We start from the raw sequence: 17,500 nt of genomic DNA on the forward strand, positions 1-17,500 counted from the left end.
GCTGCAGCGAGAGAGGAGATCAGGCTCTGGGCAGCAGGCGGCGCTCTGATCGTGTGTGTGTGTGTGTGTGTGTGTGTGTGTGTGTGTGTGTGTGCAGGATCTTCTTGTACGTGTTCCTGGCGGGTCTCGGTCTGCTGCTGGTGGTCGGCCTTCATCAGCTGCTCGAGTCACGCAAGGTGAGACGCTCATCATCATCATCTGATCTTCATCATTACCCTGCTGTCAGAGTCTGTGCTTCAGTGTGTGTGTGTGTGTGTGTGTGTGTGTGTGTGTGTCACAGAGGAGACGGCCTGCAGCTAAAGTGGAGATGGGAACCTCGAGTCACAATGATGTGGACATGAGCTGGATCCCACAGGAAACACTCAACCAGATCAGTGAGTGTCAGCCAATCACAGACTGTTACACTGATTCACACACACTGGGTTCACAGCCAATCAGATGACTCGAATAGTCTTTAAATTAGAGTTTAGTTCACAGCATTTCTCTAAAATACTCCACAATCCTCCAAAATAAAGCTTGAAGATTTAGTTTTGGAACTTGTAGTGTAAAAAAAATCATAAGTATTTGTTTTACAAAACCGTTATAATTAGTGCTGTCAAACAATTACTCACGCCCAAAATAAACATTATTTGTGTGTGTAGTGTACTGTGTATATGTTATGTATAAATATACATGTGTATATTTCAGAAACTTTATTTTTATATTAAATGTTTATAATTCTTTTTTTTTATATATACTGTGTGTGTGTGTGTTTATAATAATAATGCATAATAAATATAGACTGAACACACACATTATGCAAACAATGTGATTATAATGAATGAAAACAGTTCTGTCTTCATATTTTATATTTAGAGGACAAAACTGATAATAATAGGCTTACAATAACACTTATCATTGATGATAAAAATCTATTATATTGGAAAAATGTGATATATATTATTGGCACAGTGAGATATATATACTTCAGCTGTGTGTCGTGACTAGTGATTGAAGTATTGACAACTTTAGGTAAATATCTGAGTCCAGGGTGAGTTTGTGTCTGATCTGCTCTGGTCTTCCTCCTCCTCTTTCTCTCTCTCTCTCTTTCTCTCTCTCACGCTGCTCTTCGTCTCTTCTCCTCTTCCTCTCATGAGCTCAGTGGCGAGTCGGCGAGGTGAGCGTTGATTCCTATCTTTCTGTCCTCTGATCTTCATCATGTGACTCGCATCTGATCATGTGACTGACGTGTGTGTGTGTGTGTGTGTGTGTTTCTCAGATAAAGCGTCTCCTGGACGATCTCCACGCAAGAGGACTCAGAAACGCTCGGCCGGATCGGACGAGTGAGACACACCATCTTCATCTTCATCTGTGTCTACAGTGAGACGGAGAGTCTGTCCATCACTGGACGCCAACAGAGACTGATACACACACACACACACTCTCACACACACACACACCTGTACAGGCCGTTTTTTAAAGTGAGGAGTTGGCCGCTCAAGCTTCTGTCGGTCTGCTTTATTTTAATCGGAGCGTCTGGATTCTTCTGATCGTTGTCTTCGGTGAGGACTGATGCTCTGAGCTTCACTCTTCATCATCACCGCTTCTTCTGTCCGAACATCAGTCGATCACGACTCGTTCGTTTGCAGAAGGAGCATGATTCATTTCATTTCTCTGGTTTTCTTCATGATTTGCGTGTTGTGACGCTGATGTCATGTGATCTGGTCATGTGACTCGAGGACACGCCACTTCTTTTTTTGACAGAAGACTGTTGTCTTTTTTTCTTGTTTTGTTTTCGTTCAGTCTGATAAAGTGTCAGCTGTGAGCGAGTGCTGATGTACAGATTGAAATGTACTTGGAAAAATACAAATAAACTGAAATGACGAAAGTGTTTTCTTCCGTGTGATGTCTCTGGTCGTATCTTTAGTTCCTGGATGTGAGGATTCAGTTTTCATCTGTTTCTGTGAGTTTAAACTTGTAGTTCACCCTTCCATAAATGAAGGCTTTAAGTCTTAAATGATGACAAGAAGTCTTGTTTTCTGAGTCACTGAACAAAATGGAGTTATGAAAATAAAAATTGTTTATCCTTTTGTTAGATATTTGCTTTTGATTGAATTATAAACTCATTTAGATGAGTTCTTTGTCTTCGATTTCCCTTATTTGTTCTTGAAAAGCTTTATATTCAGGAATCTGTTCAGATCTTGAGCTCCATGAACCCCCACAGCTGAATTAATGTGTGATGGTTAATAAATCATTATTACTGATGGAAATACTTTGCGTTATGAGTGACGTGTTTTGTCTGAACATTTGAAATTTACCTTCCTGCATCTTTCCATTCATTATGCAGCGATATTCCTAACAGAAGGATCATGTGACACTGAAGACTGGAGGAGTGATGCTGAAAATACAGCGGAGCATCACAGAAATACATTACACTTTAACACAGATTCACACAGAAAACAGATGTTTTGAATCGTAATAATAATTACATTTTTTAACAAATAAATGCAGCCTTGTGTCTTTAAGGCGCCCGTCTGTCTGTGTGTGTGTGTGTGTGTGTGAGAGAGAGAGAGAGAGAGAGTTCTGGAGTTTCTGAGTCTCCTCGGGTTTTCAGATGGTTTCTCTGGAGTTTCGCGCGCGTCTGTGTTTGAGAGATTAATGTAACACGCGCTCGATACTTTCACACTGAGAGTCTTTGATGTCGCCGCTCAGTCTGTCAGTCAGGCGCGCTTTGTCTTTGATGTTTGAGCTGTTTGTTTATTGCGCCTCTCTCTCTCTCTCTCTGTGTGTGTGTGTGTTTGTCTCTCGTCAGTGTGCTCCTGTAGGTTCGATTCGTAATGCAGCCTTCATCTTCATCTTCTGTAATAAAGCACTGTGCGCCAGTGACGTCAGCAAGTGTCTCACTCAGGTAAGAGTCTCTCATTCTCAGTGTTTATGTTGGTTTGAAGGATCACAAACACACAGAAGCTCGAAGCTGAAGTTCAGTGAATCGCAGCAGCTTTATGCTGCAGTGTGTTTACTGCAGTGTGTCTACATATCTGCAATATGTCAGTATATCATGTTTATCACACTGCCTGCTCATACAGTCACAGTGTGTTGTGTGTCTAAATCTTAAATGCTGTGAGACTGTGAGCTGTTGGTGTTGCTGGATCGGTTTGGTGTTTCTCTGAATGTGATTCAGGGTTGAGGAATATTTATGAATTATGATGTTTCTGAAGGAGTCTCTTCTGCTCTCCAAAAATGTGTTTATACAGTCAGAATCTGGAATATTATTCTAATGTAAAACAGCTGTTTTCTGTGTGAATCTGTGTTAAAACCTGCACCAGAACGCCCTCCTCCTCAAAGCGTCTCACCCTCGCACGTGTCAGTGATTATGAATAGATCAAATGAAACAGGACAAATTTAATCTTGACAAACTATGTATCATTATAAAGATCTAAGCCTCAAGCATCGACGACAGATCACTGTTTTTCAATGGAAAGCTTATAAAGACTGTATTTGCTACATTTGTGTAAGCAGTACACATACAAACATGAGCAATGAAAACGCTGTACATACCAGATCCGTCGTAATAACGAGTCATAAACACATCCACAGCTGTAAATCCCGGTTCAGTTCGGAAGGTAAGGGTCCACTGAACAACATCTCATGAAGCACGTTTAGTCCAAGGAAGCAATAATGTTGTAATATGGATCATAATTCCATTGTTTATTTTTCAGTTCCTCAGCGACAGAACTGTTTGCATCCCTTATGGAATAACTCACGGTCGGAAACTGCATCAACACGGCATGGTTTTGCAGCGTACAGTGTCACAAACAGAATGAAGCGATCCACCAGAAAAAAGAATGAATTAAAAATAGGCGGAAGATCGTTTATTTGAATTTGGCGCTCTCTCCTGGAGCATGTGACGCGCTCTGACGCACCTGTCACCTGATGGAGGCGGAGCTTACAGCGTCGTTTTTCTTTTTTTTTCTTTTTTTTTAAACAGTTTTTATATATGTGAGAGTGTGTTTTATGTTGAATGTGAATGTATCTGCATGATAACCATCTGTTTGAGTGCAAACCAGCCCAAATCAGCTCGCTATCCCTGTATGATCACGGCTATCAAAGTGAACGTGTCTATATGAATAGAGAGAGTGTCTGTATAAGTGGCCATCAGCACATCAGCACTTATTTGCATCGTAATTCATTGTAAAAGATGCATTTTTAGCAGTCTGTAATTGGCAAACAAAGTTAAATGCTTTTTTTTTATTATTATTATTATTATTTTTCTTACTCAAATTATTCTTATTGTATCTTTCTAGTGCTCAAATAAATCATTTATATGATGTCCAAGTTTCTGTCTAGTGTTTTATAATTGAAAAAAAAAAAAACTATGCAGTGGTATGTTAATTGACTAAATAGTTTGTAGAAGCCTTCAATACTGTTGGGAAATATATTTTCTTATATTGGGGGGGTGTAGACATAGTCTCATAAAAATATTTGCAGGAGTCTCATTTTTCATTATATTTTATTCAGATTTGAAATAGAAACTCATGAGACATATGGCTTTCAACCCATTACTTTTCTAGATTTCTCCAGGACTCATTTCATGTATTTTTATATCAAATAAAAAAATATTTAAGAGTGGTAAAAAAAAATTCAAGGCACTTCAGTGTCTATAACTTTTAATATTTTTGAGCATTATCAAATCTGGTTGATGAAAAGTGAAGCCCAAAGGGTCTTCTTTCTAAAGACACCACGAGTATGTTTGTAACACACTGAAGTAGGAAACTATTACAATTATAAGTTTGATAAAGCACTTTCAGCTGTGAGTCCCATAATGGGGGGTGCTGGCTAACAGGTTAAAGTGTAATGTATTTCTGTGATGCTCCGCTGTATTTTCAGCATCATTCTTCAGTGTCACATGATCTTCAGAAATCAGAATAATATGATGATTATATGATGATTAATGCTCAAATTCTGTAGAATTATAGGTTCATATCTGATGCACCAGTTTCCTCTCTGCACAGGTTTCTCCGATTCAGAAAACACACACACACACACACAGTATAAGAACCTGAAGAATGCCAGAATGAGCTCAGACCGCACAGGATTAACCCTGCGTGAACACGGCTCAGAGTCTCAGGATGAAGAGCACAGCCGAACCGGTTCTGAACCTTGACCTGGAAGTCTGAAGATTGAGTTCTAGTAAGTGTGTGGTTCACAGTTGTGGGAAAATGGAGAATTGTGTAAGCAATCCAGAAAAACTATCATTTATTTGTTAAGAGCTATGGAAGAACAGTACTAATATGAAGGATCATCAGTGAACTGTGTTATTAATAAAGGCAATGTTACCTCATGATCGCTTCAGTGAACGAACAGCAGTGATTGTGTGTGAAACTTTATTGGACAGATTAAGAGAATATGATCAGCGCTCTCCATGATCACAAACACAGCTGTATGTACAGAATTATTAAAACTCTCTGCTCATCTGTTGAGTGTTCAGTTAAAAACGTTCATGAGAAACGAAACGCCGCGTCCGTCTGAGCAACAATGTGCTGCGATTAAAAGAGCGACGCTCAGCCCTTGAGACCAGAGTCTGCAGACGCTCAAGTGTTCTCTGGAGGAGGAAGACACGATTAAGGCTTCTGTGGTGAAGTCAGAGAGGTGCATTCTGGGCCAGCGGGTCAGTAGGTGGAGGACGTGGTGCTCATGGCGTCCTCGTTCAGACGTGTGCTGCTGGGGTGAACGCTGGCGAAGTATTTGACGTCTTTATCCACATCTGTCTGCAGAGAGATGAGTGTGTGCTCCAGCGCCTCCTGCTGACCGTTCACCGAGCTCACAAAATACTCTACACACACACACACACAGAGAGAGAGAGACCATGAGCCAGAGCACACACATGCACACAGAGAGAGAGAGAGAGAGAGAGAGAACATGAGCCAGAGCACGCGCACACACACACACACACACACAAACACACACAAACACACACAAACACACACCTCGCTCCAGCAGCGTCTGCCGCAGGGTTTTGGCCAGCAGCACACGGACGTTAGGGACCGGATCAGACGCCAGCTGAAGAAGAGGAGGAAGAAGATGCTCGGAGAACTGTTCCAGAGACAGACACTCCTCCTCTATAGACAGCTGAGCAGAGACGAGACGTCAGGAGCCGCACGACACCCATGATGAGGATGATGATGATGATGATGAAGAGCACGGCTCACCTGACAGACGAAGGCAAACGCCTGACGACCGGACCACTTCTGAGAGTGACAGAACTTCTCCACCAGCTCTCCCAGAAAACTGACCAGCAGAGACGAACACGACGACAGCTTCCTGATGATCTCACTCACCTGCACACATCAGACACGCAAGAGATTCACGGAGAACCACTCAGAACGATTCAGAGGATTGAAAAAAAAATTACAAAGAAAAAGTAGCAGCACAAAAAAAAATTAAAAGGACATTTAAAAAAAAAATGCATAAAAATGAAAAAATAAAATAAAATAAATATACAGGAAAAAGAAGAGGATTAAAAAAAGTTATAAATAAAGAAAAAATATATAATTTATAAAATATTTTTTTATAAATATGAAAATTATAAAAATAATAATGAATTATTTGCTTTTTGCAATAAGTGCAAAAAATAAAAAAAATACATAAAAAAGGAGGAAAAAAAAAAAACAGAAAAAAAAAGTGTGTGTGGTCAGTACCAGTCTGTAGGACGTCCAGCGCACAGACGACACGCGGTCAGAACACAGACACAGAGCCAGCGGCCGCAGATAATCATGAACATCCTGAGCACTGTACAGCTCCAGCAGCAGCACCAGCTGCCTGTCACACACACACACAGAGACAGGTCAGAACACACACACACACACAGACACACACACACACACAGAGAGAGGGAAGGATCGTACTCGGCCAGCTCGGAGCGAAACCTCCAGTTACGACTGTTATCTGTCACCAGAAACTCCTGCAGCTGATACAGATACTTCCTCCGAGTGTCCTGATGCAGCAGCTGCAAGACACACACACACACCATCATCAGCATCCTCCTCCAGAAACAAGCCTTACCACTGGCCAGACTGTCTCTCAAAACCCCAAGAAAGACAAATAAATAAGAAAGAGAGACCCCCCGAGGAATGAGGAACACAGACACTGCTCTGTGCAGAAACCTTGAGGAAGTCGTAGAGGTGCTTGAGGACGCCGATGCGAACCTCGTCCAGATCCTTCAGGAAGCTGTTGAAGATGGGCACCAGATGAGCAGCGGTCAGCTGATCTCCCAGAATCAGAGCCAGCTCATGGATGGAGAACGCTAGTGTCCGGCGCACCTTCCACTGACACACACACACACACACACACACACACACACACACACACATGGGCGGTCAGCACCTGCTCTCACTCCAGTGCCTGTTGTTAGGGTTACACACACACACAGAGACACACACACCCTCTCTCTCTCTCTCTCTCTCTCTCACACCCTCTCCCACACAAACACACACACACACACCTGCATGTCGGAGGCCAGCGTCTCGTAGGTGTCGCGCAGGCAGTGCCAGTTCTGTCGTCCCAGGGTCAGAGCGACTCCAGGCAGACTGAACGCACAGTGCCTCGCGATCTCCATATCCACCGTCTGAGCGCGAGACGGGTCCGTCATCGACAGATACTGCTCCAGCAGCGCCTGGGGAACCACATCCTGCAGCACGGCATCATGGGAAGGAGTCGTCAGAGCAGTGCATCATGGGAACGAGTTAGGGATGTTCATTTTAACCAGTTAACCAACCGTTAACAATTTTGAACAATTAAATAAAATATAATTTTTTTTGCAGCATTGTTTAAATTACTGAACCCCTCTGGTCCCACTTTGTAAAAAAAAAAAATTCTCGTGGCCTGAAGAATTATAAAGGACTAAGAATATGCAGCCTACAGGATTTACATTACTGTATTAACAGAATTGAATTGATTGTGATGAACAGTACTAGTAAATAAATACTATATTACACTGAATATGAAAACAGAGAACATTGCACCGAATGTGAAGCATTACATTGCACTACAGCCAGTGTTGTGGGTAACGCGTTACAAAGTAACGCGTTAGAGTACTCTAATTACTTTTTTCCTGAAATGTGTAACTTAACGCGTTAGTTTCGTGCGTAAGTAATCAGTAACTTCGTTATTTTTTAAAAAAAGTAATCCGTTATTTTAAGGAAAGGAAAATCCCGACTGCAGCCTGCTTTTTGTCAGACAGTAGTCCTAGGTCTACTGTGCCACCTGCGGATGTATCAGCGGAGCCGAAGCTCTGTGATCGTGAAGTCAATGGCTGTGATGCGTCTGTGTCCTGCGCCTGACCCTGTGTGTGGTTTTTTTTTTTTTTTTTTCGAACTCCCGGCAAGATAGCAGAGAGGACAGCGTTTGGTTTATGGAAGTACGCACATTATTTTCAATTTGTCAACGAAAAAGAAATCGACTGTCGGACAAACGTTTCGAAAATCTGCTTCTGCTACGTTTTAATCACTACTTTGAAGAGTAAATGTAAGAGGACTGTGTTACAGCGAATTTAGGCTTGTGACTGTGAGTGACACTTTAATAATAATTAGTTCGCCTATTAAGCGATTTGTCATTTGCCTGTGTGGCAGTGAAGGATTTAATTCGGTTTGTTATCATTTTTGTTTGACAGGCAGCTGTTAATTTCTGTTAGATCATTGGCTGGCTGGTTGTTCATCATTTCTAAATGGATTTAAATCTGCAAGCCTGTTTAAGGTTGTGTTTACAAGTAAGCATACTTGTACTTTGATAACTGCATTATGTAAAGTTAAAGAAAAATCAGGAGTTATCTTGTGGTGCTCATAATATACAGTAGCCTAGGCTACCCGGGCTGGGTAGGTGCGAATTTTGATTAATAATATGTTCTGTGATAATAAATAAATAAAACGCCATGTGGAATAGCCTATTGCTGACTGTCTTTCCTGTTATTGTTATCCTGCAGTGTTAATTTAGTCGGATGACTGACGTTATTCATTGTCGGGAGTCACGACTTCTAGGTGCATTTAAAGGGGCCGGGGGCTGTGTCTGTCATGTGTGAGCCGCTGCTAACTGCTTTTAATTTTTGGTAACGCATGAGTACTCTAACGCGTTACTTTTATGAATAGGTAAAGCTGTATCATAACTAATTACTTTTAATTGATGGTAACGTTGTAACTTAACTAACTACTTTCCAAAGTAACTATACCCAACACTGACTACAGCACAGGGTCCAGTTTAATAACTAAGGGTCCGTGTCAGACACTTCACTATCTTGAGGCCAATGTGAAATGTTTACGAACATAAACACTGTAAACATAGCTGTGCTATTTCAGTTCCTCTCACACCATAACAGATCTTTTCAATTAACAGTAACCTAATTAAAAAAAACATGTTTTGCATAACTGGTGGTACTGTGATAACACTTAACGACACAGATTTTATTACATAGTTAAACTGAGCAGTGTTTTTCCCTCTCTGTTTGCCTGACTATTTTATTATGATAATGAACAGACTACATGTTCAGAGTAGCAAAGCTTAACTGTGTGCACGTCTATGGAAGCAACTTCTCCTTTCAGTCAAAAAGATAATCAGAAATGTAAACGGTTTGCCTTTGTGTACATTCACAATGAAATCAAATCTTTGCGTGTAAAATAAGACTAAAGAAAAATAGGATGCTGCTTTCGGTCGTCCATTTCTTTACGCGCAAAACAAAAATAAATCCTCTTCGTTTTTCGTTCATTTTCATAATTTATTATTCAAGCATTTATTATATATTTCTCATATAGGCCTATTTACATACAGCCTAGCTATGTTATGTTTTCTCCGCTCGCAGAAGATCCTCAGGTGCATGATGGGACGGGGTCGGTCAGAGCAGTGCATGATGGGACAGGGTCGGTCAGAGCAGTGCATTGTGGGACGGGGTCGGTCAGAGCAGTGCATGATGGGACGGGGTCGGTCAGGGACAGAGTCGGTCAGAGCAGTGCATGATGGGATTGGGTCAGTCAGCAGTGCATGATGGGACGGGGTCGGTCAGAGCAGTGCATGATGGGATTGAGGCCGTGATGTGGCACTGACCTGCTGTTTTGATTTCTGCTGGTCTTCAGCACTCAGGCTGCTGTCACTCACGTCAGAATCATCATCATCACACGTCAGGTGTAGAGAGGAGCCACGCCTCTGAAACACACGACACATGAAACCATTCAGCTCAGACTCAACACAGAGAACCTGAACACTATCCTCCGTCATCAACACATGCATCTACAGAATAAATCAGCACAGACACTGGTGAGCATCACGTGACAAACAAATCTTACAGTTCAGTTTGGAATCAGACCGTCTGAACGTGTCCTGTGACCGCTGACCGGAGCTCAGGAGTGTGTGTGTGTGTGTGTGTACCTGTGTGTCAGCTGACCGGAGCTCAGGAGTGTGTGTGTGTGTGTGTGTGTGTGTGTGTGTGTGTGTGTGTGTGTGTCAGCTGACCGGAGCTCAGGAGTGTGTGTGTGTGTGTGTGTGTGTGTACCTGTATGTCGGCTGACAGGTGTTCTGAGGTGTGTGTGTGTGTGTGTGTGTGTGTGTGTGTACCTGTATGTCGGCTGACAGGTGTTCTGAGGTGTGTGTGTGTGTGTGTGTGTGTACCTGTGTGTCGGCTGACAGGAGCTCAGAGGTGTGTGTGTGCGTGTGTGTGTGTGTGTGTGTGCACCTGTATGTCGGCTGACAGGTGTTCTGAGGTGTGTGTGTGTGTGTGTGTACCTGTATGTCGGCTGACAGGTGTTCTGAGGTGTGTGTGTGTGTGTGTGTACCTGTGTGTCGGCTGACAGGTGTTCTGAGGTGTGTGTGTGTGTGTGTGTGTGTGTGTGTGTACCTGTGTGTCGGCTGACAGGAGCTCAGGAGTGTGTGTGTGTGTGTGCGTGTGTGTGTGTGTGTGTGTGCACCTGTATGTCGGCTGACAGGTGTTCTGAGGTGTGTGTGTGTGTGTGTGTACCTGTATGTCGGCTGACAGGTGTTCTGAGGTGTGTGTGTGTGTGTGTGTACCTGTGTGTCGGCTGACAGGTGTTCTGAGGTGTGTGTGTGTGTGTGTGTGTGTGTGTGTGTACCTGTGTGTCGGCTGACAGGAGCTCAGGAGTGTGTGTGTGTGTGTGTGTGTGTGTGTGTGTGTGTGTGTGTGCACCTGTATGTCGGCTGACAGGTGTTCTGAGGTGTGTGTGTGTGTGTGTGTACCTGTATGTCGGCTGACAGGTGTTCTGAGGTGTGTGTGTGTGTGTGTGTACCTGTATGTCGGCTGACAGGTGTTCTGAGGGCTGCTGGGAGCTGAAAGGGTTTGATCGAGCGGCTCGAGGCTCCAGAAAAGCTTCTTCCAGTCCAGAGTCCAGCGCCGTGGCTCTCAGAGCAGCAGTCAGGACGTCCACTTGTGCTGGACACAGAACACACTCATATCACACACACACCGTCCAGTATTAGGGCTGTCCATTTAACATGTTAATCAGATGCAATTATTCATGAAATAACATCAAGATTACATCATTACACCCCCGCCCAGACCTGTCCGTCTCATGATGCAGAACAGCGTTATATGAGCTGATCATTCAGGATACGAGTGTAAAAATCCCCCTCTTAGATTTATATCATATGATAAAGCAATATCACAGCAGTAAGAGTGTCTCTGTAAGACCTGCACCACTGCAGATGTCAGATTGATTCACACAACAGTTCATATAGTGTTACACTTCTGATTTAATCTGCACATAGACTGAATTACAACAGCGGTAGTTTAGACCCTCAGCCGCTCGTGTGTGTTCAGTATAAAAGATAAATGAATTGATTAAATAATTTATGGTTTAAAGAAAACCTTCAGGTGTTTTGGTGAAAATCAAGTCATCTCGGGTCACCTTTGACGTCGGGGTCGTCGATGTGTGGCTCCAGGTTCTCGATGAGCTCCTGCAGCTGCTTCCTGTCCAGCGCCGGGGCCGAGGGCCGCCTGACCTCCTCCAGCTCCAGCTCCAGCTCGGGGTCGATCCGTGGGACGGGTGTCCTCCAGTACTGGAAGGAGTTGAAGAGCTCGTGCTCCGGGATCTCCTGCGCTGGAGGATGAGACGAGGGCTGTGTCTGCTCAGGAAGGCACTTCTGTGAGTCTGAGTCTGTGCAGCAGGACTCGTCTGTGCTCAGCACCTCGGCCGTCTGCTCTCCTCCACCCTCCTCTGCCACGTCTACAGAGTCCTGCGCCGGACACACACCGTCTGCGTCTGCGCTGCAGTCAAACAGACGAGCGAGCCGTGTTCAATCTTAACCCCTGTGTGACCTTATGGACTTATGACTGCAGACCAGGAGGAAATCTCTCATCTCTTGAGTGTGCTCCGTGTACAGGGATCATCTTCGTTACCTGGACCTGTGTGTTTGTGTCCCGCTCCACTCGTCTCTGAAGAACTGACCGCTGTTACTGCTGCGTCCGGCGAAGGTGGAGATGAACTGACCGAGGGACTGGAACGCAGCCTGACGCACCTGAGCACAGCACAGCTCATCACAAACAACAGAAATATTGCAGATTTTATAGGGCCCTAAAACTGTAATAATCGTTATTAAAATATGAAAGTAATAAAACCCCAAACACCCAGCTGATTAAACATTCTATTGTTTTTTTAAATTTGATTACATCATTAAAGTGGAACACCAAAAATCTAAACATAATAAAATTAAATTTGGGAAAAGATTTTTTTTTGTTGTTGCATTTGTTAAACTTTTTCAGGATTTCACTTAATTAGACAAGATTAATTTAGCTACTAAAATGTAATGGAGAAAAATCCAAACATAAAACATAGAAGTAGGAAAAAATAAAATAAGAAAAATTAATCTAAAATTAGACCTAACATTTGGTCGAAATCAAAATTTGATTAGTAATATGCATTGCTAAGAACTTCATCTGGACAACTTTAAAGATGATTTTCTCAATATTTAATTTCTTTGCTCCCTCAGATTCCTGATTTATTGTCCCAGGATCACAAATGTCATTGAGAAAAGTTAAATGAAGAACAGTAAATCAGGGATGTGGGGAGAATAAAGAGAGGTGTGTTGTGGACGTACCCAGCGTGACGGGTCGCTGATCAGACTGATGAACAGAGACGAGAGTCTGCTGCGCCGCACTTCTGGAGACGAGGCCGAGGAGACGCTCATGAAGCACTCGGCGCAGGCCTTGCGCACCCCCCACACGTTATCAGAGCACAGCTGGAAGAACCGCGGCAGCTGTCCGCAAACCACAGGAACACATCAACATCCACAGCAGCTCATTCCTGCCCTACTCACAACACAGACCGGGGCTAGTCGTCACACTGTGTGTGCGGTCAGACACAGATCTCACTGCTTCATTACTATTAATGACAACATGAGTGTAACCTGATACTTCCTGCTGACACTCTACAGCAAAAGATAGAAATAGCTGACTTCAAACCAGTTTTAGCTGCTGATAATACTAGTGTTCTGATCATTTCAGCCACTGCTGTGAATATAAAACAATATTGAAAATTAAAATATCTTCCTTAAACTGATGCTAGAGAAGACTTTAAACCTCAGTTACAGACACCTAACCAGCGTGACAACTTGCCCCGCGTGACCCTACCAGCAGCTCCTCCGTCGCCTCTCCTCCGACCACACTGCACATGTCTCCGAAGTTCGCCGCACAAACCTGTCAGACACAAACACACGTCTGATGAGCGCCGAGGACCCAACACCAGCACCAGCCAATCAGATTGATCCGTTGCCCTCCTCAGCCAATCAGATTCATCCGTCGCCCTCCCGAGCCAATCAGATTCATCCGTCGCCCTCCCGAGCCAATCAGATTCATCCGTCGCCCTCCCGAGCCAATCAGATTCACTCACCTTGCGCACGTGGAACATCCTGCAGTCGCAGCACATCTCACAGAAGCGCGGCAGGAAGAGTCTCTCGGTGACGTCCTTCCCCACCATCGGAGCCATTTTACAGATGATCTGAGATCAAACCAGAAACAAACACTCAGACTCATCTGAACCATCTCAAGACCCCATCATTCTTTTAGAAAAACAATCAATTCTTAATATTTTTTCAACTAAAACCACATTTCATCGGTTCAGAAACCTCATTGGAACGAACTGAATAATTAAATTAATTTCAATTTATAACTTAGTTACTCGAAAACATACACTACCAGCCAAAGGATTTAAAACAGTAAGATTTTTTTAATAATTATCTTCTGCTCACCAAGGCCGCATTTATTTGATCAAAAATACAGTAAAAAATTTGAAACATTATTCTAGTGTAAATCATCTGTGTTCTGTGTGAATATCTGTTAAAGTGTAATGTATTTCTGTGATGCTCCGCTGTATTTTCAGCATCATTCCTCCAGTCTTCAGTGTCACATGATCTTCAGAAATCAGAATAATATGATGATTTACTGCTCAAGAAACATTTCTGATTATTATCAATGATGAACACAGCAGAGTACATTTTTTCAGGTTTCTCTGATGAACATAAAGATCCAAAGATCAGCATTTATCTGAAATTAAAAGCTTTTGTAACATTATACACCATGGCATTCAAACACTTATTTAGCAAGAATGCTTTAAATTGATAAAAAGTGATGTTTTCTATTTCAGATAAATGCTGTTCTCCTGAACTTTCTATTCATTAAAGCAACCTGAAAAACGCTGTTTTCAGCATAATTATAATAATCAGAAATGTTTCTTGAGCAGCAAATCAGAATATTAGAATGATTTCTGAAGATCAAGTGACTGGAGCTTTAGTCGTGATGCTAAAAATTAAGCATTGAAATCACAGGCATACATTACATTTTAAATAAATTCAAATAGAGTATTATTTTAAATAGTTAGGGTTAGGTGTGTTCTGTTTCTTCTTGCATCTCCAGACAGACTCTCACCGCCATGGCTTCGGTCTTGACGTCGTCGCTGCTGTCGGGAGCGGTCAGATCCACCAGCACTGGACACACCAGACTCTCCACGTCTCCTCGCTCCATCAGCTCCTGCTCCAGCAGCACCAGCAGCGCCGCCTGACTCGTCTTCCTCACCTGACGGAGACAGCAGCAGCTCTCTTTAGCAGCGCTCCTGAGGACACACAGCAGCACACACAGCTCACACCTACCAGGTTGTTCTGGTCGGACAGGTACCGCACCACGATGGGAAGCAGGTACTTGGAGAAAGCGAAGGGAATGGAAGGTCTGTGCTCCTGACAGAAGATGGCGATGTGTGGGATCTGCTCCATCAGCTCCGCTCGAACCGTCGGCTCTGACCAACAAAACAATATTCATAAAGCACAGCCGGAGAAACACAGCAGGGCTGGATATACAGTACAGGAGCAATGCCGAAATATGAGTGTGTGCTTCAGCTGATAGTGAAACACAGGTGATCTGAGAGTAGCATCACAAACACAGAGAGTCAAACAGAACAACAGCTGAAGCTTCACCAATCACACAATTACATTTATGCATTTAGCAGACGCTTTTATCCAAAGTGACTTACAGTGCATTCAGGCTATCAATTTTTACATATCATGATAAAGGATAAAAAAAAAAACATGAAAATGAACCAAGAGAAAACATTACCGTCTCCATCCACGAGAGGGCGCTCTGTGCTGCTCACTGCTCCTGTAGTCTACACTGAGAACATAGAGCGCCCTCTCGTGGCTGGAGACGGTAATGTTTTCTCTTGGTTCCAAATTGATGCGATTTATAGTCGAGTGCAACTTATGCATGTTTTTTTCCCCTCATCATGACGTACTTTTGGACTGATGCGACTTATACTCAGGTGCGACTTATAGTCCGAAAAATACGGTAATCAGTGACTCGGTTCAGTACCTGAGTCCTCTGCGAGTCTGTCGATCCGCTCCAGCACAGACACACACTCGTGCTCATCCTCGCTCACGGCCCGGAGTGTGTCCAGAAGACTGCGGGCCACCATCTGCCTAAACACAATCAAACAGAGGGTCAGGTGCATTGTGGGATACAGCATCCGAAACAGCCTGCTCTGACAGATAGAACAGGTCTGCACACTGTAGTCACATTAACAGGGTTCGGTGTTCACCTGTTGAAGATGTTCTCGCTGCTGATGTACTTGTCCAGTCGACCCAGAGGGGTCAACATCTCATCCTGAGACACGAAGTCCAGCACTGAACACACAATAATAGTGTTAGACCGAGCCGACTCCATCCAGACACACAACACACACACACCTCATACAAACACACACACCTCATACAAACACACACACACACACAAACACCATCTTATTAAAATTATATATAAAAAATATATATATATTATACGCTTTATATTTATATAACACACATACTTAGTGTACACTTTAATTTTGCACATAATATACCTGTACACACATAACTGCTTTTTGTAATATACCTGCCTACAATTGTAAATTTGTATATGGTCAACCCTTACCAACTTATTTGTATTTTATTCTTTTATTCTTTGTTTTATGTTCTGTCGATATAGTGTGAAGTGTTAATATTATATGGAGATCACAGACTGACAGCAGTTTAACTGTAGTTATGGAATGATGTTTCTCCACAGACCTGTCACTATTGTGGATTAATGGACTGATGCTGGAATAGTTGTACCTCAGATAAATAATATCCTCCGAACAAACCAGACATCAATGGAGAGATGATTTACTCAGCTTCAGATGATGTATTAATCTCAGTTTCACCAAACTGACCCTCGTGACCGGTTTAGTGCCCCAGGGTCAGATCTGAGCGAGTAAAGACTAGTTCGGAGGACTAAACCAAGCCCAAACTCAGCTGTCGAACGCGTCACGAACACAAACACCAGGATTCTGAACACGGTACTGTGGTATTACCTGCATTCTGAGTTCAGTGAAGATCTATCTCGAACACTGATCTGATTCCGAGTGCATTTACACACATTTACCTCAGACTGCACAGTCACGTGACCTGCTCTTTATCAATCACATTCAGCAGAAGCTAACGCCTTCAACACACACACACAAAAAGAGATAAACACAAAACTCACATCCATCCGTGTCCTCCTGGGAGTCCTGCAGCAAAGAGAGATCTGAAAAACACAACACAATCAGAGTGTGTGTGTGTCTGAGGGAGAGAGGGTGTTTAGTCAGAAGTGTAGGAGTGTGTGTTAGCGTGTGTGTGTGTGTGTGTGTGTGTCGAGCTCTACACACCCGCCATCTTGCGCTGCTTCTACATCTAAGCCGCTTCTGTGCTGATGGCCAACACAAACTACACAAAATTACACAAAACTACACACAAACACGCGCCTCGGAGCACTGAGCCTTTATCACGCACGCGCCGAACGCAGCCTCTAGAGCGCGCACGCACGGAGTGACGCGCATGCGCAGCGAACACCATAACTATCGAAATTCATTTATATTTATTTGTTTACACTATGTAAAGTCAAAATCAGACTTACAAGCGGGTAATAACATCAACGGCATTTATCATACTATGGACATAAATATAATCTAAAACAATAAATGGTTCTTGT

General features: G+C 43.1%; 2 protein-coding genes and 1 pseudogene across 4 annotated transcripts in view; 2 read left to right on the plus strand and 1 right to left on the minus strand.

Moving 5' to 3' along the window:
• The window catches only part of LOC113042685 (translocon-associated protein subunit alpha-like), a 4,343-nt gene extending 2,473 nt beyond the window's left edge, over nucleotides 1–1,870 (plus strand). The window contains exons 6-9 of one of the 2 annotated variants that reach the window (XM_026201709.1): nucleotides 98–176; nucleotides 281–374; nucleotides 1,142–1,156; nucleotides 1,259–1,870. In XM_026201709.1, the coding sequence (XP_026057494.1) occupies nucleotides 98–176; nucleotides 281–374; nucleotides 1,142–1,156; nucleotides 1,259–1,326 (256 nt within the window). In that variant the 3' untranslated portion in view covers nucleotides 1,327–1,870. The remainder of the gene's footprint in view (nucleotides 1–97; nucleotides 177–280; nucleotides 375–1,141; nucleotides 1,157–1,258) is intronic. The other variant, XM_026201710.1, reaches the window with a different exon arrangement.
• LOC113042671 (receptor-type tyrosine-protein phosphatase mu-like) overlaps nucleotides 1–17,500 on the plus strand; it is a 673,064-nt pseudogene that overhangs the window by 180,424 nt on the left and 475,140 nt on the right.
• LOC113042667 (serine/threonine-protein phosphatase 4 regulatory subunit 1-like) lies at nucleotides 5,011–17,308 on the minus strand. 2 transcript variants are annotated; one of them, XM_026201673.1, is made up of 20 exons: nucleotides 17,178–17,308; nucleotides 17,015–17,056; nucleotides 16,053–16,137; nucleotides 15,827–15,933; nucleotides 15,115–15,257; nucleotides 14,894–15,040; nucleotides 13,860–13,967; nucleotides 13,601–13,666; nucleotides 13,069–13,227; nucleotides 12,371–12,489; nucleotides 11,880–12,238; nucleotides 11,262–11,404; nucleotides 10,069–10,167; nucleotides 7,481–7,666; nucleotides 7,143–7,304; nucleotides 6,885–6,985; nucleotides 6,678–6,798; nucleotides 6,189–6,317; nucleotides 5,967–6,108; nucleotides 5,011–5,812 (listed from the first exon to the last, which is right to left on the minus strand). In XM_026201673.1, the coding sequence occupies exons 1-20, from the start codon at nucleotides 17,182–17,184 to the stop codon at nucleotides 5,649–5,651; spliced, it is 2,589 nt and encodes an 862-aa protein (XP_026057458.1). In that variant the 5' UTR covers nucleotides 17,185–17,308; the 3' UTR covers nucleotides 5,011–5,648. The 2 variants fall into 2 exon arrangements, with proteins under 2 accessions (XP_026057458.1, XP_026057459.1); XM_026201674.1 differs by having other exon boundaries at nucleotides 5,020–5,812; nucleotides 12,377–12,489.

Source organism: Carassius auratus, chromosome 24 (assembly GCF_003368295.1).
Source record: "Carassius auratus strain Wakin chromosome 24, ASM336829v1, whole genome shotgun sequence".
Classification (NCBI taxonomy): Eukaryota; Metazoa; Chordata; class Actinopteri; order Cypriniformes; family Cyprinidae; genus Carassius; species Carassius auratus.